At 40.8% G+C, this 25,430-nt stretch overlaps 2 protein-coding genes across 12 annotated transcripts in view; one reads left to right on the forward strand and one right to left on the reverse strand.

Annotated features, from left to right (window-relative positions):
- BMAL1 (basic helix-loop-helix ARNT like 1) overlaps positions 1-18,255 on the forward strand; it is an 82,249-nt gene extending 63,994 nt beyond the window's left edge. For 4 of the 6 annotated variants that reach the window (XM_074955080.1, XM_074955081.1, XM_074955083.1 and 1 more), the window contains exons 16-19: positions 2,116-2,224; positions 6,017-6,110; positions 16,852-16,954; positions 17,711-18,254. In XM_074955080.1, the coding sequence (XP_074811181.1) occupies positions 2,116-2,224; positions 6,017-6,110; positions 16,852-16,954; positions 17,711-17,871 (467 nt within the window). In that variant the 3' untranslated portion in view covers positions 17,872-18,254. Of the gene's footprint in view, positions 1-2,115; positions 2,225-6,016; positions 6,111-16,851; positions 16,955-17,710 lie in introns of all 6 variants that reach the window. The other 2 variants (XM_074955086.1, XM_074955085.1) reach the window with 1 other exon arrangement.
- A 943-nt stretch (positions 18,256-19,198) lies between these two features.
- Positions 19,199-25,430, reverse strand: part of BTBD10 (BTB domain containing 10) — a 52,591-nt gene continuing 46,359 nt past the window's right edge. For all 6 annotated transcript variants that reach the window (XM_074956953.1, XM_074956949.1, XM_074956952.1 and 3 more), the window contains 3 exons: positions 24,558-24,755; positions 22,282-22,392; positions 19,199-20,261 (listed from right to left, as the gene is read on the reverse strand). In XM_074956953.1, the coding sequence (XP_074813054.1) occupies positions 19,951-20,261; positions 22,282-22,392; positions 24,558-24,755 (620 nt within the window). In that variant the 3' untranslated portion in view covers positions 19,199-19,950. The remainder of the gene's footprint in view (positions 20,262-22,281; positions 22,393-24,557; positions 24,756-25,430) is intronic.

Here is a 25,430-nt window from a genome sequence, read left to right on the forward strand (position 1 = left end):
TTTGCCACGTGAGGACAGCTCCAGGTATAGGTCATTTTTTTTTATTTTTGGAAAAGACACCTGGTCTGATCCTGAGCTGGGGCTATGGCCAAGGAGCACTTAGTGCAACTCAGCTTAATCCTTAGAATCCCTAATCCTATCTTTAAGATCCCCCCAGTTCTAGATCTGTCCTACCACTTTTCCAGTGCCAGACACGAAAGCTGCTCTAATTTATGCTTGTTGCCTGCCAACAGCCCCAAGGGGCCGTTAGGGCAGCTAGGGATCAGCCATACACAGGAAATAGCCTGATCATTTCATTGGCCACTCCTACATAGCAGCAGGATTGGGAGGCTTGGTGACATAAGAGCTGCTACTGTGACTGTATGCCACATGAGGATCCCTCTGTTCTGGGGAAATCCTGTAGTAGCCAGTTTAGCTGGCTTTACAACTGTTTTGTTCTAAATAGAGCAGCAGAAATCTGCCCCAAAGTACTGAAAAATGAGTCAAGAATAGGGGTACTGGCCACTAAGGAGAGAGGATTGGCCAAGAATGTATGACCTGTGAGGTGGTGTGGAAAGGAACAGGAGCTGAGATGTAGGCAAGGATGTGGCTGCATTGCAGTAGTTTTGGCTGCATTTAGTATGTGCTGTTTGGGATCTTTGAAGATGAAAGGTGGTATATAAGAAGCTTTATGATTTTAAAATCTGTAATACAAATTTATTTTTCTTCTTAAATTAGAAAAAAAATCCTTTTAGAAAATATGCAGCAAAGTACTTCAGACAGAAAAGTTGAGGCAGCTTCAGCATCGGTTTATGGGTTAAAGTTTGGGCCAGCATTGGTTCGTGCTGTGACCTGGCGCACAAGCTTGCAGCACCACTCAAGTTTAGCCCACCCACCCCTCCATCATGATGGAAGGACAGCCAGGCCAAATTTGGGTGAGTGGCATTGGGGTCTCAGTGCCACTCAGAATTTATGCCTGCCATGAGTAGTGTGGAGAATGATTTGCCCACCCTGGCTTGGCCCAGATCCCATCATTGCCACCACTGGCATCATGCAGGGCCTGAGGCATCTCACCATGCCAAGAGCGCAAAGGTAGAAGTGGGGCTGGGGATACCACTCCCACTGGCGATAGCTCTGGAGCTTAGGGAGAGGCAGGACTAAGAGGGGTCCCCTGGTTTCAGGCAGGGCAAAGCCCCCCCATCTGCACAGGGAGGATAGGGGCCCCACAGTTCTTGGCCCGCTCTGTCCCCCCCAGCCCTCTGGGAGATGTGATTTGTAAGGCTGACTTTAAGGACCTGATTCTTCAAGGTGCTGAGCTTCCCCAATTCCCATTGACTTCAACCCAAAGGGTTCCTGGGAAGGTTGCTAGGTCTGAGTATGAATTGTTAACACAGAAGACCATTAACAATTGCACACAATCAATACTCTATCACTTCCTTATTATTTTAGTTCATTTTATGTCAGTCCTTTCTCTACTTCCTTCATTGTGCCCTAGAATAGAGCAAACTCCTCTTGGCTTCCCCGTAAGCGCTATTCAAGTGCCAAGTCTGTATTAGAATAACAAACAGCAATTTTAAACTGCAAGAACATAATGTTCAGAGACCCTGTTGCTTTTTACTCCCTTGTCAGACATTTGCAGTTAGCCAAATGGACTTGATTTAAGTGTTTTGCAGGTAACTGTGAATTATTCCCTGTTGGCGGTGGTGTTCTGCTAACATGCTGACATGATAGTACTGTGCTTTTAGTGTGTGTCAGGAAACGAATCCTCCCTCCCCCTGATTGAAATGTGTATAGACAGCAGATGAGCAGCTAATATTAATAAATTAAGTATTCAGCACTAACAGTTTGGGCAAGGTGCACCCAGCTGGCCTGGGCCAGCTCACTCATTCAGCAAGCTATTGGTTATTATAGATGTGTCATTAGATATATAAGTCCTGAGTCTGAGCTGCATCTCCTAAAAGGCACAGCTTAGACTGGCCCAGAATTTACACCCATCATATTCTGGGCCCAACCCCCAGCATAAGTTAGAGCAGTCCCGGGGTCTCTTCTCCTCCCCTCCCCTCCCCTTTAAAAACCTTGCATAATCTCTTTCTCTTATTATGTGTGTGATCTTACAAATATTGTTCCATATTTTAGGTGGCCCAAAAAGGACCCATCCTACAGTTCCTGGTATTCCAGGTGGAACAAGAGCTGGGGCAGGTAAAATAGGTAGAATGATTGCTGAGGAAATCATGGAGATTCATAGGTGAGAGAAACTGGTATTCTGCTCAACTTAATAGATAATTTTTTTTAAAGGGGAAAGTAAGAAATACCCTACCTTTTTTATTTCTATAAGCACCAAGTATTACTATGCAGTTGCAGTGTAGTGGGTATTTTCCATTACAGTGAAACTTTATCTGTACTAAGGATAGTCGGACATGGTCAAGACAGAAATTACAGCATCACAGAGAAATATAATTTGTTCTAATTTTTCAGTTTGTTTCTTCTTACGGTTAGTCTTTTAGAGTAATCTGTGTGCATGATTACTGTAATAATCTGATTACTAGTCACTGTAATCACTTTAATAACTTTGGAAGGGGCAGAAAGAGAGCAGCTAACAGTGAAAGAGGTTAGCTCTGGAGAGAGGTCAATGAAGAAAATAGTCTGGGAAAAAAGTTAAGTTTCACAAGCATAAACTGTATCGCCCCTGAATGCCAAAGAATGTTGAATAGGTACCAAGAAGTAAAGATTAATAGATAACCTGCAGCAGAACAAGGAGTACTAGGACCAAATGCAGAGGTGATTTATCAATTGATGTAAGTTACATTGAGGACTCAAATACAGGACACTGCTTGGGGGAGGGAGAGCTGGAGGGTTGTCTGGGCTGGGGGGCACCCTGCAGCTGGGCTCCGGGGGACTAAGCGGTGTGGGTCTGGGCCAGGGGGTGCCCCATGGCTGGGCCCTGGGGAGAAGGGGATGTGGGTGTCTGAGATCAGAGGGGCAGAGTTTTCCCCCAAGATGTGCCCAGCTGGCACGCGTGACACATCCAGACTGAGACACCCAACAAAAGCATAACAAAGAAACAGGAACTGGGTTGTCATAGGAGTTTCTTTAACTCTCTACTCCTGGGGGAAAACGTTTGTTGTCTGTATTGTTACAGACATACTTGCTGAAAGGTAGTTTGAAATAAATTACCAAAATAATTGAAACTGGCGTGATTATGCTGTGTTATTTTGTCAAATAAAATATGCAGAATTTTAAAATATTGTGTGCAGAACTTAATTTTTTTGGTGCAGAATTCCCCCAGGAGTAATACAATGCACGGAGAGAGCTAGGTGCCTAAAAGTGGGATTCATAGAAGCCAGCATGCTCAGTGGGGAGCCACTTAAGCTAGCCAGTAGGAAATGCTGAGGAGTGGGGGATGGCCTAAGCCCCACCCCCAAAGGGAGTTCAATTTTGTGAACATTAGTGGTGTCTAAATGTTGAAATTAAGTACCTAATTAGACATCAAAACCCCTTGTGAATCTAGCTCTAAGTGATTTGACTAAGGTCACACAAGCAGTCTATGGCAGAGGAAGTTGAACCCAGATCTCCTAGGAGGCTAGTATCCTAACAACTGGACCATCCTTCACCTCTTGCTCTAAAATAATAGTATCTGCCCTTGTCAGTTCTGTTCATACAGGCAATACAAGTAGGTAGCAAAATGGATAAACATTTTTGGAACAATGGAGAATAAATTCCTGCTATGTGTCTTAGTTCATTGAAAATTCTCACTACGCTTGAATGTCAGTCCTAAATTTTTCCAGTAGGTGGCCACAGGTGCCACACAAGCTATGCCATATTTCATACTGGGATAAAATGGCTTGTTAGTGAATTGTTAGTGGCCTGTTAGTGAATTGTTAGTGGCCTGTTAGTGGCTAGTGAATTGTTAGTCACAAATCACAGTGGGCTGGATGCAGTTTACTACCAGATGTCTTGTGGCAATCGATTTAAAAGTGAAATGGTATGGAGTTAGACCATTAATTAGTCCTCCATAGTAGACAATAGTTTAGTGTCTTGCACTTCAGGAATAATCTATTATTTTACTCTCTGACATTCATTTCTGAAGTGTGAAAATTAGACTAGGACCAGTTTGAAGTGTTGTTATGTTATGTGAGGGGACTCTGTAAAATTGGCATAGGAGAGTGCCATGTTTGTGTGTGTCTGACTCCAGCCCAAATTTGCTCAGCTGAATGTGTTTTAAGACCTGTAAACTCATCTTGGGGTCTGAAAGTAAAGTTTGCTGACTCAGAATGGGGATGAGTGGGGTGCAGAAGAGATTAAAGCAGGCTTTGCAGACACCCCCAATTCAGGAGGCCATCTTTCCACCGGTCAAGCCCCAAACATGAAGGCTGGTCTAATTTACACTACATGCCTGTCAACAGTCTTAAATAAGGGGCTGTTTTATATGGCTGGTCCCCAGCTGCCATAAAGGAGGCCCCTATCATGTTCCCTGCACCCAGCTAAATTCCACTTCACTAGCAGCTGGGATGGTGGTTGTCATAGGACCTGCTACAATGAGCTCTCTGGCACAGGAGGTTCCTTGCTGCCTGAATCCTCCAGTGGAAAAAAACAAGAAAATCTCACACATTCAATAATGATTCTGCAGCTTTAGTTTAGTTAATAATCCTGATGATGCACAAGCCAGGAAAAATTCCAGATCCTTCTTCCATTGCCTGTGTTGATGCTGAAGGCTCAAGAGGAGTAAAAACTAGTGACATGTTTTTATCCCTTCAGTGACACACAAAATGAGCAGATTTGTTGTATAGGAAAATAACATTTTTACATAGTTGTTTTTGTGGCTCCCCCCCCCCCTTTTAAAATTAAAATAGCCAAATCCGAGGCTGAGCAAAGACTTTTAATAGCTGTAAAAAAGTCTACTGAAGCTCATTTTAAATAGCATTTTGTACTATTATTCATCTTACTAACAGAAACAAAGTACTTTGGATTGTATACACTCCACCACTCTTGTTTTCCTTTCAAGTGGAGAGAGCCCTGGTTTAGTTCCAGTGCTCTTTCACCAGCTGTTTCTATTTTCCTGTACTGCCTTCTGTTCACAACCTTCCCACTGAAACTCTGCCATGGCAAATGAGTTTCCCACTTAAAAAAAAAAGTTTGGCATTTTTGATGCTAAGAGGATCCTTTTTACAAATTACCACATGGGAACTACCCCACTCTATTTTCTCTAATTGTACAGCCAGCAAGTCTACAACTTCCTAGCATTTCCGCTAATGTGGAAAACATTCAATGCTAGTATACCAGGTTGGGGAAATCCTGAACTAAGTAAAAATAGTGTGGCGTTGAAATGTCTCTTTTACTGCATGCGCACTACACCATAGGGATAAAAGCAAATGCCCAGCATAGCTATGTCATGATAGCTTATTGAAAAAAAAATAGGAAGGAGAATATAAGGAAGAAGTTTGTACTATTAACATCTCAAAGCATATAGAAATTGTACGTAAGTGTGGCTCTCTTTTGGGTCTCCCATAGAGCAATTTTATTGTTTGGACATTGTAGGCCAGACCTTTCTTCAGCTTTTATAAATACTGTATGCAAATTTACATCAGCTGAGGATCTGGCTTTGTGTACTGCTTAAAAATATTTCCTACAGAGGCTAGGCAAGAAAATGGTATAGGGGAGAGCTGAAGTTTATAATCTGAGCAAATTGGAATATGCCAAATTCAGGTAATTGATTCAGCTATCTATGTCGTTGAGGGCAGCAGTGTTAAATTAATGGACAGACTAGCACTACAGACCTCATACCAACAGAAAAAAAGTGATCACAAAGCATAATCCTGATGCTAACACAGTAAATGCATCACCCCAAACTGCATTTTTGTGGGTAGTTTTGAGATATTAAAGGTCTTGGCATTTGGAGATTCACTTGCCCGTTAGTCTGTTGCTGGCAGTGAACATTCTAGCATCCACCAACATGATTCATTGTTCTCAAGATGAATAGTACATGAATTGCATCATTTTGCATTGCCTCTTTCTAATTTTAATGACATTGGTTTGAAAGGATAAGAGGGTCATCACCTTCCAGCTGTGGTTCCAGTCCATTGAACATTACCAGCACACCGCCCCCTGATACATCTTCTCCAGGAGGCAAAAAGGTGAGAATAAAAGTTTTTAAAACGTGAATCAGTGGTAGTAATTGAATTCTTTGTCACGTTTCATAAATCTGACTACCTGATCCCTTGGCTGCCAAGTCTGGGGTAGCAGAACCTAGCATACTTAAGGTTTTGAGTATTTATACATAATGAAACAGCTTCAACAGGAAAGATTGAGAAAGACCCATCCCAGAATACCCCATATTGGTTTGAACATTTACCTACTATGTGGGAGACTCAAGTTCAAATCTCTATTCCAAGTTAGGCAAAGTGGAGACTTGAATCTGGGTCTCCCACATCCCAGGTGAGTGCTCTAACCACAGGGCTATGGCGTATTGGGGCACAGTCTCCTTTTGTGGTTTTGGGAATAGCATTTCCAAATTTCCTTTTTTTACACAACAAAAAGTGGTTTAAAATGCCCAAAATCAAAATGAAATGTTTTGTTTAACCCAATGCCTGCTTTTGTTTGTATCATGAGAAAACCAACGCATTGTAGTTTAGGGTTGATCAGAAATGAAGAAAGCTGGTTGGTTGGTTTGTTCAATGACCCCTACATTGCTATGATACATATCAGCTTAGCCCTAAAATTAGAAGTCCTACTGTGAGCACAGTGCATTAGTCTAGAATAGGGCTGTCAATTAATTGCAGTTAGCGCATGCAATTAACTCAAAACAAATTAACACGTTATTTTTTTAACAAGAGTTAGTCGCATACCTCTGAAGACAGGACTCGGCGGCAGCCGAGCAGGGAGGGAGGGAGGCACCAGCTACGGCAGCAATCAGGAGGTGGCCAGGAACAAGAGACTGCAGGTGATTTGGGAGAGCCGGTCAAACACCTTCCAGGGGGAAGAGTGGAGCCCGGTCCCCTGTCGGCTGCCCCGTCCCCTCCCTGTTGGACAGGGCCTGCCTTAGGAATGGGCAAGAGGGGCCATCAACCAGGGCACCGTGCTTAGGGGGGCGCCACTGCATGCCTCCAGATGCTCCTCCTCCAGCCGCTCTGCTCCACTGCTGCCCCAGCCTCCCCCCACCATGGAGCTGCCTCAGCCAAGCTGCTTTGGACTGGGAGACTGCCTCCTGTTTGTTGCGCAGGGCAGAGGGGCTGATGTCAGGGTATTCCCCTCCCCCTGCCCATGTACCCGATGGCTGCTGAGCTGGGGTCAGGGTACAGGGGGGAGCCTATCTGCTGCTGGCTCAGGAGTGAGTGCTGCCGACAGCAGCTGCTGCTGGCTGAAAAAGCATTCAGGTCTCTGCTTAAAGAGACCGCGCTCCCCCAACACACACGTACATACACACACATGCAAATATTTGTAATTAAAAATAATAATATAAAGTGAGCCCTGTACATTTTGTATTCTGTGCTGTAATTGAAAATCAATATATTTGAAAATGTAGAAGACATCCAAAAATATTTAAATAAATGGTATTTTTGTTATTAACAGTGCAATTAAAACTGATTAAGCGTGACTATTTTTTTTAAATTTCACAATCAATCACAATTTTTTTTAATCGTTTGACAGCCCTAGTCTAGAACAGCGTGTACTATATTGGGACTGGCGTGGAGCGTAGACAGATTTGGAGAGATAAAAGCAGGCCCTCCAAGAAAGTTCAGTACATATAGATAAAGGCTTCTGAGCAGCATCCCCTTATAGCAAGCACATTACATCTGTCTTCCAAGAGCTGCATGAGCATTCATTTCTTCCTCTCGCTCCTCTTCTCATGCATATAGAAAAGTCCTTTGAGAGTGGCTGTTTCAGAGCTGCAGCAAGAGAGGATGAGGCTAAATTTGGGATGATTTGTCACAGGGGGGACCTAAAGTTACATGTTTACTAAAAATTGGAGACACTGTAGTACCTGCTTAGTACTATGTCTCAAACTCTTATTTCAAATTTTAAATGGAATGTTTTAATGTATTTCTCCCTTCATTGGTTCTTTATTTGAACTATAAATGCATTTACAATATCTTAGGCTTCAGATCGGTGTTTGCTTAATCTCACTTATGGACTAGATTTTTCAATGGGCTCTGTGCACCTGTGCCTTTGAAATCTCTGTAGAAATGCTGTAGAACCCTTTGTATGCAAGAATTCTATGGTTATGCAGTCCTTCTCCTCCTTGTGGCAGAACTGTGCTCTGGCATCTAAACTTTCATTTTATAAAATTATTTCATAAGAACATAAGAATGGCCCTACTGGGTCAGACCAATGGTTCATCTAGGCCAGTATCCTGTCTTCCAACAGTGGCCTGTTCCACATGCTTCAGAGGGAATAAATGAAACAGGGCATTTTATCGAGTGATCCTGTTTTCTAATTCCAGCTTCTGGCAGGCAGAGGTTTAGGGACACCCAGAGCTTGGGGCTGGGTCCCTGACCATCTTGGCTAATAGCCACTGATAGATAAGTTCCTGGAAGATAGGTCCAATTATATTTTGAAACCAGTTCTAGTTTTGGCCTTCTCAACATCCCCGGACAACAAGTTACAAAGGTTAACTGTGCATTGTGTGAAGAAGTACTTCCTAATATTTGTGTTAAACCTGCTGCCTATTAATTTCATTGAGTGACCCCTGGTTCTTGTGTTATGCAAAGGGGTAAATAACACTTCCTTATTCACTTTCTCCACAGTATTCACAATTTTATAGACCTCTATGATACCCCCCGTAGGCATCTGTTTTCTAAACTAAACAGTCCCAGTCTTTTTAATCTCTCCTCACAGGGAAGTTGTTCCATCCCCCTTATCATTTTTGTTGCACTTCTCTGTACTTTTTTCAGTTCTAATATATACATTTTTGAGATGGGGTGACCAGAACTGCACGTAGCATTCAAAGTGTGGGCGTACCATGGATTTATATAGTGGCATTATTTCTAACCCTTCTAGTTCCAAAACTAACTTTGAAAATGTGAACAGGAAGTAAACTGCCATAGGATTTTCTTAAGGCCTGGCCTACCCAAAAAGTTTAGAGCAAGCCAGCTACCTTGTGCAGGGGTGTAAAATCCACACCCCTGAGTGATGTAGTTAAACTGACATAACCCGCAATGTAGACAGCGTTAGGTCAATGGAAGAATTCTTCCGACAACCTAGCTACTGCCTCTTGCGGAGGTGGATTACCTATACTGACAGGAGAACCCCTCCTGTCAGCATCAGTAGGGTCTACGCTGAACCACTACAGCTGCTGTGCTTCAAGTGTAGACAAGCCTTAAATGCTGCAGAAAGTCTAAGAGTGTCAACACCATTTATCATTTTAGATGATACATCCAACAGATGTGCTTATTGCACCATCTCAAAATGCTTAACATACCTGCTCAGGTGACAAAACCCCAACAGTTCCATATTCAGTTTTCCCACAGACTATTCTGGTGCAATTATACATTGTCAGTACAAAAACGTGATATACTGAAAACTACAAATATTGTGAACTTAATTTAATATCAACAGTGAAACTGCTGTGCTTATACTTTCACAATTAATGAAAAACCTCCATATTGAAATAGAACTGCTGCAGAATTTAGGCTCATTTTGCTGCTGAGTACCTGGGGCCTTCTCTATAGCAAGGAGCTGTGGGAAATGCTGTTGGTGAAACCACTTGACATTTAATCAGAGATTATAGAGCTGCAAGCCACCATTAGCTTCCACCTCCCAGAACAGCTACTTGGGAAAAAGTAAGGAAGTAAGCTATTATCCAGAACTGATGTAGCTGCAGGAAGGAAAGCAATTATTAATTATTTGTATTTCTGTAGTACGTAGGAGTCAGTCATTGATTAGGGCACCGTTTCGTTAGGTGCCATACAAATACAGAACAAAAAGATGGTCCCTGCCCCAAGGAGCTTACAATCTAAGACCGATTCGTGCGTGCAGTGTTCCCTTATTCTGTTAATCCTTCAAATGATGTCTTCTAATCCTATTGGGAAGAGGAGGAGAACTCAAGATATTCTGTGCCCAGGGGCCCAAGAATTTTTAATTCAGTCCTGCTTGATAATGCATTGTATTCCATCAAGAGCTATATGCTATGTCCCAAGACTGATTCTGCCTCTTTACCACTGGATTTACATATTTATAATATAATAGAGTAATTTGATATCCAGATTCTTCCATGTGCATTGGTGTGTCAGTGTGCTAGAATAAATTTTGATTATGAGATTATGCAAGAATATTGATAAGTACCTAATGCTTATGATAAAAGGCATATAGGCTTTTTTGTTAAGTTTTCCAAATATCAACAAGAGTCAATGTGAAAATGCTAATTAAAAAACAATATGGTAGAAAACCTTGTTATGCTAAATGTCCCCAGAAAATAAAAACACGTACATAGGAAAAACAAATCCTATCTAGGAAACATGCTGAATACTAAATATGCTAATACCCTTCTAAAATATTTTTTTAACAAAGTTTTGAATGAACTAAGCAATGTACATTGCATGCAAGACTGCAAACTTTGTATCAATTCAAAGGAATGACCCAGAAAACAGCAAGACATTGCCCTGATTACATGTTGTTGCTGGAGGTAAGCAAAAGAGACAGGCTCAGCGATAGTGGATATCACCTTCACATTTGGTTTGGCTCTCCTCATTATGTAAATAGTGTTTTTATCTATTTCTTTAATTTGCTTTCTCATGTAGAAACTCTGTTATGTACAGTGACTTTGTCTGAAGCTTACAGCAGAACAAACTACTAACCAGACCTCCAGATTATTACAAAACTGGTCACTTTAAATGTTGTCTCAATATGATAAAATATATGCCCAGACCAACAAATATTCAAATATGGATGCTGAAAGTGAGGCTACTAAAGAAGTGGTCTGATTTTCAGAGGTGCTGAACACCTGGATTTCCTTTTACTTCATTGAGAGCTGCAGGTGGTAGGTAAACTTTTAAAATTAGGTCAGCTATTTAAATTTGGACATTCAGTTTTGAAAATATGGGTCTAGGGATAATGTTTTCTGCCCTTTCTGAAAATAAACACAAGATCTTTCTTGCTGAAGAATTGTCAACTTTCAAAGAAAATCGTCTTGCGCCACCTACTGGGGAACACATAGTGTGCCAGTTCTCACATCCCCAGATGCATTTTTATCAAGCTAGAGATATCATTTCAAATAAGTTTCCTAAATACAGTAGATTCCTCTTAATAGCAATCCCTGTTATTAACAACTTCTGCTTATTAGCAGCATTTGGCAGGACCGAGACCCATCCCATTGACTTTCATGTTAATGAGATTTGGATATTGGCAATAGCGTGATGCCTATGGAGAACTTCTTTGGGAAGAAGGGCCTTGGGGGGGCAGGCAGGGTTGTGGGGCTGCGACCAGGGAAGTAAGTGCTTGGCATGTTCCAGTGCTTCCCTTCCTGGGTGCAGCCACGCAAACCTGCCTGTGGCTGGGGACTTGCCACCCACACAAAGCGGGAGCCCTTTCTGGAGTCCTGGCAATTCAGGCTGGGATGGGGCTTTGGACAGAGCAGCAGTGGAGAGGAAGCTAAAGCTCACTTGCTGGGGCTTTCCATGGGGAGCAAGTGTGCTGGGGAGCTACACAGTCCCTCTCCCTGTGCTCTCCAGGCTGTGCTCTGCCCTGGCACAGAGGGGCTGCAGCTAAAGGAGGAGGTGTTGGGACAAGCTGAGGCTGGGTACAGCTTGTAGGGTACAGGGAGAATTACAGTGCAGGCAACCCCTGAAGCCCCAGCACACCTGCTGCCTGTGGAAAGCACCAGTATCTGGGCTGCAACCCCCCCACTACTGCTGTGCCTGCAGGCAGGTTTGCAGTCAGGAAAACATGTCCCACCCTGGTTGCAGCCCTACAAACCTGTCTTCTGCTTATTGGCAACTTCCAGACCATGGCAACTTTTTGCTGGGAACAAAAGTTGCTAATAAACTGAATCCAGCGTATACAGAGATTTTAGAAATACAAGTTAATTACCTTTTATATGTGCAGTGTGTAGTATCAGGTTACAGTTACAAGCGGAAGGTCTGTAGTGACCACAGTAAACCAATGCTCTCTCATTTGTGATGTCACCAACCCCCATTATTAGGACCATAGACTTATTAGGTTAAAGATTAAAAAGATTCATAACAGTACTGATTACTGTACTATTGCTGTAGTAGAGAACATATAATTAACTGGAAGTCTAACATTGATTGTAACTACTTTCATTGTCTTGTGACCTTTAGCCCTGGAGCCGTGCACCCTACATTGTTTTTCCTTTCCAGCAAGCTAGTTAATCACTTTAGTATCCTTGTAATGGAAAAGACAAGAACATAACTTCATACACTGTTGCACAAACTGACATGTTTTAAGTGAATACACAGTATCTAGATGGGTAGAGTCTGGAGCCCAGAGCCCATTGCTCACAGGAATTGTCCCATTTAAGTCAACAGAAGTATTTGTACAAGTATGGATTTTCAAATTCAAGCCTTGAGACAACAGAAGTTGTTGCCAGAGAGACTGACTAGAACAGTAGTTAAATGGTCAAAGAGAATTCCCTTTACCATTAGGGGAATATATTTAATTTGCAACCAACCTCTGTTACAGTATTTCAATTCTACTGTTTATAAATGTATGAAAGATCCCTCAGGCATGAAGTATGTGATTTAAATTGTTAATGGAAGAAATTGCAGTCTTATAGCATGATCAATTTTGAATCTCCCTTAACGTAGCATAGCAAATATGTGCATAGAAACACACCTCCCACAGTGGAGGCCCTGATCCATAAATAGGGCCCCTAGATACTACTATTACAAATACATAATAAAGCAGACTGAGAAGTTTACATGTAACCTTGGTGTTTCTTTGAAACTACGATTTAGCTATATTCTTTCATTAGGCTACATGTATATCCTTTAACATTGCTGCTTTTACTTTAGGTAACCAGACTTCTTCTTTATTAAAAAGATTTAATTCCATAATCATACACTCAGGCACTAAAACAACTCAAAGTGCTTCAGTGTTTGGATAGTATCACCTCAGGTAACATGGAGCAGTTACAAGCCATCATCACCTGGAACCTAGGATTCATCTAGATTTTGCATCCCAACAAATACACTTGACTATGGATGATCCATCCCTTAGGCTGCAAAGTTGAGTGGGCATGATGACCCCCAGCTTTCTACCAAACAATTCTGATTTATTTTTTGCTAGGTTTGTGGTAACTGTAGGATTCATGAAAATGAGATGAGTCACATGCAAACTAATGGACATGAGCCTTGCTGTGCCAGTCCTGTGCTCTTGAACATTGAAAGCCAATCATGCTGATCTGTATGGTGGTTTTATAATAAGGTTGGGTAGAGACAAGAGATTAAGTATGACCTTAGTCAGGCGGTGAATTTTCATCTCCTCAGGTAAATAGCTAGTGTATTAACCCAGACATTTCAGTGTGAAAATAGCCTTGCCAAGAATCAATCCAGATGTGGTGCCCTACATTTAATTTTAGCGATGACTCGTTTAATTTATTTCCCCTGTAGCCAGAATGGCAGCAGTGTACTAACTATAGCAGTTCACACATCTCTAAGCCAGTGTACAAAAGGAAAATGTAGCTGTAAAACAACAACAATCATGCTGTTAAATCAGTAGGCACAGAAGTTTGCAAGCCAGGCATTCAAAGTAGTGACAATAGTAAACTGTAGTACAGCTGATTTCATATTACTTTTCAAAAGGTTGGCAATGCAGTATCTCTAATACAAACCACAGTGACTCAGAGAACACAACATTTTGATACTTCAAATTCTGAATGTATAGCTCATGTTAGGAGTTTCATGGGTCTAGATCAGGGGTGGGCAAACTTTTTGGCCTGAGGGCCACATTGGGGTGCAAAACTGTATGGAGCGCTGGTTAGGGAAGGCTGTGCCTCCCCAAACAGCCTGGCCCCTATCTGCCCTCCCTCACTTCTCAGCCCCTGCCTGGCCCCCTCAAAACCCTCGACCCATCCAACCCCTCTTTCCCCCCCCCCGCCTGCGCCCACCCCAACTGCTCCTGGGACCCCACCCCCATCTAACCCACCCCAAACCTCTGCCCTATCCAACTACCCCCTGTTCCCCATCTCCTGACTGCCCCCCCCCGAACCTCTGTTCCAGCCAACCACTCCCTGTCCCAACTGCCCCCCGGGACCCCCCTGCCCCTTATCCAGCCCCGGCCCCCCTACCATGCCACTCAGAGCAGCATGTCTGGCTGCCACACTGCCCTGCATGAGCATGCAGCCAGCATGGCTGTGGGGGAGGGGCCGAGCCTCCCGGGCCAGGAGCTTAGGGGCCGGGCAGGACCGTCCTGCAGGCTGTAGTTTGCTCACCTCTGGTCTAGATGACCGAGAACAGAAGTTATTGGCTCCATTTTTAATAAATGCTTATGAAAGAGAATAAAGTCACTTAAGACAAATCAGTGAGTGACAGCAGCCCTATACTTCACTCTTTCTTTGTTTAAAGAAGTTAGTATTATAAATACCCTTGCAGTAGCATCAGCAGCATAGAAATCCCATCAGACTAAGGCTATGGATACACTACACAGCTTGCCGCTGAAGTGCTGCTAGGGCAGATGATCTAAGCCAACAGGAGCCTTTGCAAAGAGCGGTAGCTATGCTGGCAGGAGAGCTTCTCCCACGGACATAGCATTGTCCAAACCGGCACTTAGGTCAGGGTAACTTACATTGCTTTGGAGGGGTGGCTTATTCACACCCCCGAGCAACATAATTTATACCAACGTAAACCGTAGTATGTACATAGCTTGAGGCACATTCACAGGCAGAGCGCATCATGGAATTCAAATTCCCTCGGAGAAAATACAAAAAGCATAAAAAACCCCCAGAGTACCGTGGGAGGAGAACTTGCCCCCTCTCCAAACTAAAGTAAAATGTTACTACAACCTCTACCTATATGACATAAAACTTAACCGTGATTGTATCCCGACGCTGTTTCTCTTGCCCCAGGAGCCATGGGTGAAGTGTAGTATTGCTGTGTTATACTTGCTGCTCGCGTGGTCTGTATTGTACAAAAATCCTTTCAGCTTGCGGAGCGCTTCCTAAGGGAGTAGTCTCTTCTCGTAACCTACGCTGGTATAAAGAAACTACCACCTCTACGTGCAGCTCTGGCCAGGAAGTCAAGGCGTGGCACCGGTGCCCCCCTGCAGGGAAAGCACTCCATTTTGGTTCTAGAAAGAGAGCAGTGGGGTCCATACAATGAAGGAAGTAGGGCTGCTTTGCAAGCAGTCTCAGCTAGCGTTATCATTGAAGAGATCACCACTGAAAATGCCATTAAAGAGATTTACTTATGGAGAAACTAGACATGAATATAAGGCTAAAAAACTGAAGTCTTAGCTACACAAGAATGGTTTTTGATATTACCTGAGGTCTGAATTTGAACAGCTGCAGTTACACCAGCAAAATCCCCACCTAGGGGGACAATCTCAGAGAAGAGTGCTTTTTGGTTTGGTTTGGTTAGCTTAGCTTATGTCACTTGGAAACAGGTTTAAGAAAAACTGAAAACTGCTGCTTTATACCAGACCAAGTGTCCAGATTCGGGGGAGGGGTTAAACCAGTGTAACTGTACCATGGTAACACCTAAATCTTTCCCATCTCAAGGAGCCCTTAGTCAAAGGGCCTGACTCTCTGCACTAGTATAAATCACCACACCCAGAGGAAGGAAGCAAAATGGGAGTAAAAATGCTACCAATTCAGATTAGTCATTTCCATCCTCTTTCCACTCACTTTACAGATGGAAATAACTGGACAAGTTGCAGGGCAGTGGAGCATCAGGCTATATTTTGCTTAATTATTGTTCTTGTGGATATATTCCTTAGAGCAAGCTCAGAACTAAATGACCTTAATATAAGCACAGCTGAGTAGTCTCAGCTAGAATCATAAATTTGTTTTTGCTTCCTGATTACCCATTATATTAGGGTGTGGGGCAAAAAAACCCTCCATCTCTACTTAGAGCGTCCGGTGGGGTCTTTGCAGTGCAGATACTCACCAATGGAATGTTACTAGCCAGAACAAGCTGAGCAACCCATGGCACTCTGTATCAAGAGGATTACACTAGAGATTGTATGCTCTTCAGGGTTGGGACTGTAGCCCGTATGTTTGCACAGCACCTAGGCGCTACCCAGATTACAAATAAATACTCACTTTCTAGGCATCAGGAGTTAGACAAAATCATCACAACCTCAAAGCGTTGACCCTGCAGTGTGAGGTGAAGGTTCAAATGCATTTTATAGAAAGCTCTATTTGAAATCTACAAGTGGTGGAACTTAGACATTCCATAGCAAGAACCCAGTGTTGCAAAAAAATAATAATAATAATAATAATAATTAAGCAATGTTGTTGTGTATAAAAAGCAGGTGTTTCTGAAGAAAGCACTGCATGTAAAGATCATTGGGTACAGTACCTTTTATAGCACTTCCCTTACTTTCTAGTGGTTGAGAAGTGTCAAAGCAATGTACACTTTCACTGGGCAAATAAACTTTGCCCATTCCCCACTGAGGCTTAAAATTATTGATACAATAGTAAGCATGAAGCATTTTAAGATAATTTCATGTTGTAGGTGGCGTTTAACTTCTAACAAAGTTGGTTTGCAGGTAGATTGTCTCGCATATCTCCCCCAATCTTCACCACATTAATATTAAAGTATCCTGCTGTGAAGTTTCACTTGAACGCAGTTTAAGTTCATATGTTTGGATCCTAAGACTTGCTGTAGGTCCTCCTTTTTCAGATGTGCTACATAGGTTAAGGCTGAGAGCAGCGTGAGTACCATAGGACACTAGAAGTTTACATTTTTCATTTGTTTCTAGATTTTGAATGGTGGAACTCCAGACATGCCCACTGCTGGTTTACTATCTGGGCAGATCCAGGATAATTCTGGCTATCCATATTCCGACAACTCCTCCATTCTTGGTAAGCACAGTCATACAATTAAGTCTGTAGTTCAGAGGTGTATGACAAATGTAACTCTAGCCATCTCAAAGCATCATCTTTACACAAAACTTTATCTAGAATAAAATTAGGCTTAAGAACATTTTAGGACATCAAGTCCAAGTAATGTTCTTCAAAAATAAATTAGTAATAAATGCCTTTAAAGCTCTGTGCTGATAAATACGTTATAGCTTAACTGGTTATAGCAGGAAACCCTATTTTTACAGGGTGTCTGACATACCTCAGCTCTGTGCACACCCTGACATGATCTCTTGCTCATTCACAAAACAATTAAAATACATAAAATGGTAGTTTATGCAATGAATCTTTCTCAGATGAAGGGGAACCATTTCCCCTAGCAAAATGATAAGAAAATAATGTTTTATAAACATCTACCCTATATGGTTTTTAACATGAACATTTTCCTTAGACTGTTTGAGCCTCTCATTTCCTATCCCTTCTTTTCAACAGCCCAATAGCCATTTTCAAGTCATTCTACTGAAAAAATGAAATTGGATTTTTTTTTTTTTAAATAGAGTGAGCTGGAAGTGGCCAAGGCCCCCCACCAGGCTGGCACATTGGTTACTTCAAACATCCCCCCACCTATCAGAATGCAGTTTAGCATGCTCACTTCCAACTCAGTTAATAATTGATACATTTTTCTGACCAATCACTTTATACAATATGTAAAATAATATTTTAAATGCTTACTGTAGTTTTCTTTTAATTCTTTCACAGGGGAGAACTCTCACATAGGCATAGATATGATAGACAACGACCAAGGATCAAGCAGCCCCAGCAATGACGAAGCTGCAATGGCAGTTATAATGAGCCTTTTGGAAGCAGATGCAGGCCTCGGAGGCCCTGTGGATTTTAGCGACTTACCGTGGCCCTTGTAAATGCTACATATTAATTCAGCATCTGAATATCAAAGTGCATTATTGGTGGAGTTCTACAGTCTGTGAAGCTTGGATTATGAGAACAGCTTTTATGTATGAATTTCATAAAAGCCATATCAGAACACACAACTCATCCGACCATGTGTCATTTCAGACAAAGTGGAGATAAACATGCTACAGTGTTCTTGCATTATGGATTTGGTTAGCTGTGTATAGCTTGCATTAATTGTATATTTTGGGATTCTGTTCTTTTTGAATTTTTTTTAATCACTGTGCAACTCAGCACTGTTCTCATTGGTAGCTTTTATATGCAAATGGTTGTTTCAGATGTATGATGTGTTTTTACACTACAAAAAGGTCCCCCATGTGGATATTTCTTATACTAATTGTATCATAAAGCTGTTTATTCTTTGTCAGAATCCTTTACTATAAATATTGTTAAAGTGTAATGTATTAGACAGTTAAATATTTTTAAAATAAATATGTTTCCCTTGTTCTAAAATGCAGCACTTACTTTTTTGTAATAAAAATTTCTGATAAAATCCCACTTAAGAAGTATGGTAGAAGCCATAGATTGTGCCTTGTTACTTTCAAAATGGAAAAAAAGAGAAACATTCAGTCCCAAGGCTTCATTCTCCGCTCACTGCTTTCAGCCAATTTCATATACACACACTTTACAGTTAAACACATTGCTAAAATGTGAGCTTTTTTATAGATTTGGTTCTTCTGTAATTCCAGTAACTTAAAAATTATCATGAACTATCTTTGGAAGTGCATCCATTTGATAAATGGAGAGAATTATAGTTTAACCATATTGCCTTACCATATTGCCATTTGCCTAATGGAGGAATGTCATCAGGTTTTTGGGGCAGGGGGAGAGGGGAGATTGATTGTTTCTGACATTTCTGCCTCTTGTAAAAATGTCCTGTAGTCAAAACAGCTTCTCTAGTAACCTCCCGAGCAAAACCACCTCTTATCTAGCTGGCGTCAAGAGGCGAACAATTTTTAATATTTTAATTCAGAAGATAGATTCCCCAGTGCTGGGATTCCTAACTGGTATTTGATGGCTGATAAGGAAGGGGAAAATTGAAGACTGACACCATTCCTTCCATCATTAACACATTATATTCCTCCTCTCTCCTTAAGACTAGAGATGGAGAAGGAGTAAGTGCACAGATAGTCACTGGAATTTATACCTAGTATAATATATAGTCTTTGGTAAGGGATAATTCATTTGTCAGGCTGATTAAAATAATGGAAATTTTATTTGAATGAAAAAACTTGAATTTACAATCATTTCATAAATGAAAAGTGAACCATCTGCATTTTTTCTATTCCATGAGACTTACTACAAACTTTTAGTAAATAAATATTTCCATCAACAAATTCAGATAAGGCAAATTTTAAGAGAAATCCCCCTAACAATTGTTCACAATCCTTCAACATGGCTCACATTACAAACAAGTGAAAAAATTCACTGGAGAAATTTGAGTTGGGCAGGATGTTAAATGGGTAATTGAATAATGTCCTCAATCCAAAAACCCCAGTGGTAATCATTTTGTGCTCAATCATATACAATACATTTAAGAGTCCACCTATTTAGAGCAAACTATTTACATTTAAATGAGTAGAAAGACTTTGATAGAAGCACTTTGTTAAAGTTAGCATTGTGCAACACATTTAGAAAAAATGGCTTTGAGAATCCATTTATCAAGCAGCCATTCATAAAGTGCTACTATCAATTCTGATTCTGCATTTTGCCTTCCATGTAACAATATTGAATTTACAGTAGCCAGCAGATCCCATTGTTTTTGATGGGCCTAGAAGGACAGTCCAGCATACAAATAACCAATATCGCAAACCTACTCAAACAAATACATGTACGTAACTGGAACCTCAGGATGTTTTAGTTGTACTCTTTAAAAACCATGATTAGATACTCCTTTGGTCTCCAAGAGAGCCCATTCTGCAATATCCTAAACACTGTGTTACACAATGAAGAAAAGCTGGAATTGCAGTGCAGTATGAGAGAGAGTCACTTTTTAAAGTAGCATGCTTTTGTTTGAATAAGAATCTGAATCAGAGTGCTGGGTTTTGTCCCTCCGGGTCCACATCATTGTTGCTGGGTGGAGGATGAATAGGTAGAATATCCAGCTCATCCACTTGTGGTGTGGGGTGCATTACCACTAGCTGGTCCTGGGGGATATCTGCTGCAGCTGCTGCTAGGTTTGTAATAGATTTACTTTTTACACACTGAAAGTCAACATGCCGACTCTTTCCTTCTTCTTTTTCCCATGACATCCGAATGAATGGTCTTTGGACATAGTTGTAAATCACCTCTGGCCTCCCACCTGGCCGTTTCTTCACTTTTTCTTTGTATGTGGGGTAACCTAAAAATATTAGAACAAAATGACAATTAAAGTTTCCATTACTACTTAGCTCAAAGTTCTCCTTCACCAGCTCAGCTCCAAAGCATGTACATAACCAGCCAACCAGAAGGTTGAGACACACTGAAGATAAGCAGGTCCATTTCCAGATTAGCATACAGAATGATGCAGACATCACCATGTTTTGGGGTTTTTGTTTTTTTAAACATCATGCATTCCCCCAGTTTACAAACCAAACACAAAAGCTGATACACATTAGCCAAAACCCAAGGAGAAAAAATACTAAGGCCATTTACTACTAAAGCAACTCTCTCTGGACCTATTGAAGAGAGTGCCTGCAAAAGTAATGCTAGTAACTCTCCCCTCCAGGCAGAACGTAGTATGCTGCTCTCACAGCACTATTGACCTGGAGAGCAAGGGATGAGGTTTGAGATGTGAACTCCCAGACTGTTGATATAACAACGTACTCGCATGAGTACTCCAGGCTGGGTCCCAAGCATTTCCCCCCTCATTTCAAACAACCTAAAACATTGGCTAGTGACAATAATATATTACTATAACTTCTGCAGCAAAGCAAAACTGGTTTCCATATTTGTTTTGGGGGTAGGAGGAGAAAGATGCAGCCAAGTGGTATTTTATTTCTCATTACTAAGTACGGAAAATTGTCTCCAGTTTTATTTCTGGGGGGGGCCCAGACAGATAGATAGCAGCTGTTTTCTCTCATTTCAAAACAAGAAAGTTGGAATCTAAAGACTGGAAATACCAGCAGTAAAGGTAGAAACGCACTTAATAGTGTCAGGTTCCAGAGTAGCAGCCGTTTTAGTCTGTATTCGCAAAAAGAAAAGGAGTACTTGTGGCACTGAATGCATCCGATGAAGTGAGCTGTAGCTCACGAAAGCTTATGCTCAAATAAATTTGTTAGTCTCTAAGGTGCCACAAGTCCTCCTTTTCTTTTTACTTAATAGTGTATAAATGAAAATAGGGTTGCAGGACTAATACAGTTTTCAATTCAATTCAATATATTTTAGAGAACATGACCAATTCTAAAACAATTGGATGCATATTTTTGGTTAGTGAGCTAGAATCATCCAGCTGCTTCACCCAACCTGGCAAGTGGAAACACTGCATTTGTGAGACAATTTAAGATCATCGACAAGTTCACTTTCCTTAAATCACAACTACTGGGTTTCTGGGAGCCAAGTTCAAGACTAACTCAGTTCTTGTTCCTGCACTCATGCTCTAAAAATTTAGGGATACTAAACACTTCAGCTGTCCTTTGCCTGACCAAAGTTGTGCTAATGGAGTCTAAAGAGACCAGAGTCCAGCCCTTCTAGGCTAGAAGAAGATTGTCATAAATACAGCTGGCCAGCACTGTTCAAACTACTTTTGGGGGAGAATTTTGCTTGACAATTTCCATAAAATCTGGCTTATTGCTTTTTTGAGTTACAAAATTCTTATTTATGGAAAACCAGTGTTCAGTAAGCTTAAAAATCTTTTCCTATTTTTCTACCAGCTGCTCTAGTCATGAAATGGGACAGAGGACAAGATCCTTAAAGCTCCCTAAAGTTCAGAGTAACCCAATTCCTTCCTTCCTTTCTCTTCCCCCACAGCCCAGTCATGGCTGCTTTCTGTATGAGAGGGGTCAGTTTGCCTATGTGAGCAGAGCATGGGCAATATGCTTATATATAATTTTACATTTAAAAGCTCCATTATGAGATTATTTAGGTTGCAAAGAAAACACTTGAAAGATAGGAAATCCATAATTAAGGTCACAGGATGCAGCAGAACCATCCACTCATTGATAAATCAAAAAAAGGTCTGCAGTAAGAAGGTATGTTAGAATCTGGACACAAGATAAGCCAACAGGGTAAACAAATTAGTTTCCAACAGACTAATAGGCTAATACCACTGACTTACAATAGCTCATATAGTAAAGTAGGAACAGTGGCTGTACAGAAGGGCAGAAGCACAGAAATATCCTTTGCCAAAGGATTAGCTTGGAAGCAATAAAAATTACTCATACCTTCAATACCCAATCGAATCTTCTTGAGCCCCCTTTCCTTCAGAACCGATTTGGCCACATCTCTGTTTTCAATATACTTGAAGAATCTATACAACTTTGTGCTGTAAATAACTGGGAAAATTGCATTTCAGAGATTAATAAAAAGTTGTACTGGAAGTTTTTAACCTCTAGTTGTACAATGAAGATGGTTTAAGTGGTGGTTACAAATGAGGCCAGAGGGGGTTGATAAACACCACAATGTAAAGTTACCTAGAATTCAACCACATGGGTGAATCATGAGCTCTTATTCCATCATCCTGTTTAAATCTGTAATTCCAGTTGAAACTTTTGAAAAATCTCCTAGGATGTTATAGATCAACTAAGATTGAAATATGAGAAAAATAAAGGCATATATTCAAACACAGTTTAAGGGTATGGTCAACTGAAAGGCTGGATGGTTTTTCCCCACTGATTTCATTCACGTTTTTATAGACTGATGTTTTCTTGAAGGCGCTCAGAATTGAGACATGGCAGAGTCTCTAGTGTAAATTAAACTACAGTGAATCCCAAGAAAGGTAAAGTTCTAAGATGTGTTCCTCATATAGACAGATTGCCCTGCACACATGTTAAAATTCTTGCTAATCTATTTAGCAAGTGGATTAGAGTTAAGCTTTGATTATTTCTTTTAGAGGAAAAAGGTTTCCTAAAAGGGCAGACACTCCATTGACAAGTGGAGCCTGCTAAATACAGAGGCGGCTTCTCAGTCATTTGGGTTAGTAGCCCTTGACCCCTTCCTGTTTTCATGCTATGTTATTTTTCTGAAAAATAGGAATTGCCAAGATTTACACAAAAAAGACCCTTTCACAAGCGGTGTAAAATTCCCAGGGCAAACACGAGTGTGTAATAAAACAGAATTACTTTTTTTTTTTTTTTAATTGCGACAGTTACTGCCTCCTTAAGATCGCTAGAAGTCTGACCAGTCTTCTTTGCCTTGTTCTCCTAGAACAGTGACATTACTCATACTTGGGCTTGGAAGTATTCGATTTTTATTGATAAACGTCAGTAAACATCAATGTCACCATGTACACAAACTGACAAAAATATTTCCATCAATAATAAAAATTTACAGACATGCAAAGTAAGAAAAATGCTGTTTGAGAACTTAGTGATTTAAGTATATTAATTTTGTATATTTTGACATGACACGTTGACAATGTGTTTTAACAGTTATAAAGCTTTAACTTTTTGAATCTCAACATCTGTCATTAATTGTCTGACCCCTCTATTCTCCGACTATAAATTCCCACAAACTGTGAAAATTTAAATTAATAAAAATCAAAAAAATGGTTAAAAATAAACATTGGTATTTTCCGTTGAAATTAAAAAATAAAAATCAAATTCTGCCAAGCCTAACACACTGTCTGAAATTATTTTCAACTAAACTATTTTCACTCCCTCAAACATGGCGGGGGGAGGGAGGGAGGGAGGGAGGGAGAGAGAAGAAACTGAAGTTTCTCAAGATTAAAATTCACCTTGACTGAGTTTTGGTAAAGTTTTAACAGAAGTTACTTGAGAGGTTTGCACAGTGTCAGATTAAAAAAAGAAAGCCTTGGAGGGCCTTTTATTTTGTTGGAGCACAAATAAGTCAACTTTTTAAATAAACTGAATCCATGTCCTCAGACTGGAAAGGAACTTCAAACGGCACAAAGAAGCTGTGCATGAGCAGAAGGGAATTCATTATCAATTGCTTTTAACTTATTTATGGACCAAACTGTTCAAAATGTTTACATAACGAAGGAAGAGAACTTTGGCTGGTGCACTCGATCCATTTCTGTTTTGTAAACCAATTCTTCATTTTAAAAGTAGAATTGGCCAAAAATGGGAATCATTCTTCAAATGCTTTCCAACTAACTCTGGAAGTATTTTTCCCCTCAACTGCTTGTGCCCTTTAGTAAGTATTTTATTCTTGTCTTTGAACAGAGTTCAGAGTAGCAGCCGTGTTAGTTTGTATCCGCAAAAAGAAAAGGAGGACTTGTGGCACGTTAGAGACAACAAATTTGTTAGTCTCTAAGGTGCCACAAGTCCTCCCTTTTCTTTTTGAACAGAGTGCAATTTAACATGGCTGCATTTTCTTTACTCCAATTGATACAGCATATTATCATACCATATACAAATCATCTGTGCACTAGTAGCAGTGGGGATGTTGTAAAGCTCTGATAGTGCCTGAGTCACTGATGCACAGTCAACAAAGCACTTTGGTAGAGCTAAATTCAATACGAGTATAAAATCAGACTTACTTTGTGAATATTCCTCTCCCATCTGTGGAGGATACTCTTCATCCCAATCAACCACATCATCATCCGTAAGCACGACAATGTGGCACTCTCTCTCGCCACTTTGGGCACTAGCTACCATCAGTGGAAGAATCATTTCTTCAAGGTAAAATTCAAACTGTCTGCGAGCACCATCATTTGATAATTCATGCATAAGAGCACCTGAAATCAAACCCATAAAAAGCGTACTGACATTGGGAATGTTGGTAGAGATACGCAGGCTGGAATTAAAACTCAACAGCAGCACACATCTGCCCACAACGAAATAAAACAAAGCATATGTCAATTCCTTTGACTGTTAAGTGGTCTGATAGATTTCCTTTGGTTTATTAGTATGAGCAAAAGCAGAACTGCCTTTCAATTTAAATAGCCAGAAATAATGTGTCAAGGTTTGTGTAGGAAGGATTGTCTTGCAATTTGCTATTCTCCTGTCAAACAGGATAACTTGATAACTATGTCTTTCTACTTTAAGTGGTAACTGTTTTCTTGTATTTCTGGTACATGTATGATAGTGATTTGTAAAATTCCCCTTGTATTTGCTAAAAAAAGTTTGCAGTATTTAGCAGCCCAGGATATGAGAGAAACAAGGTAAGTGAGGTAATAGCTTTTATCTGGCTAGCTTCTGTTGGTGGAAGGTACAAGCTTTCAAGCTACACAGAGCTCTTCTTCCGGTCTGGGGAGAGAGACCTTATGGAACTCCAAGGTCTCAATTCTGAAGACTGGCCGTCTAGGTGGGACATTACACTAATCTGAGATTACAAGTATCAGAAATATAGACTCATGAATGGAAAAATGTGTGTGCCAGTATACTGCTTAAAAACTTGAAATACTATCTAG

This window comes from Natator depressus, chromosome 6, assembly GCF_965152275.1.
Source record: "Natator depressus isolate rNatDep1 chromosome 6, rNatDep2.hap1, whole genome shotgun sequence".
Taxonomy (NCBI): domain Eukaryota; kingdom Metazoa; phylum Chordata; order Testudines; family Cheloniidae; genus Natator; species Natator depressus.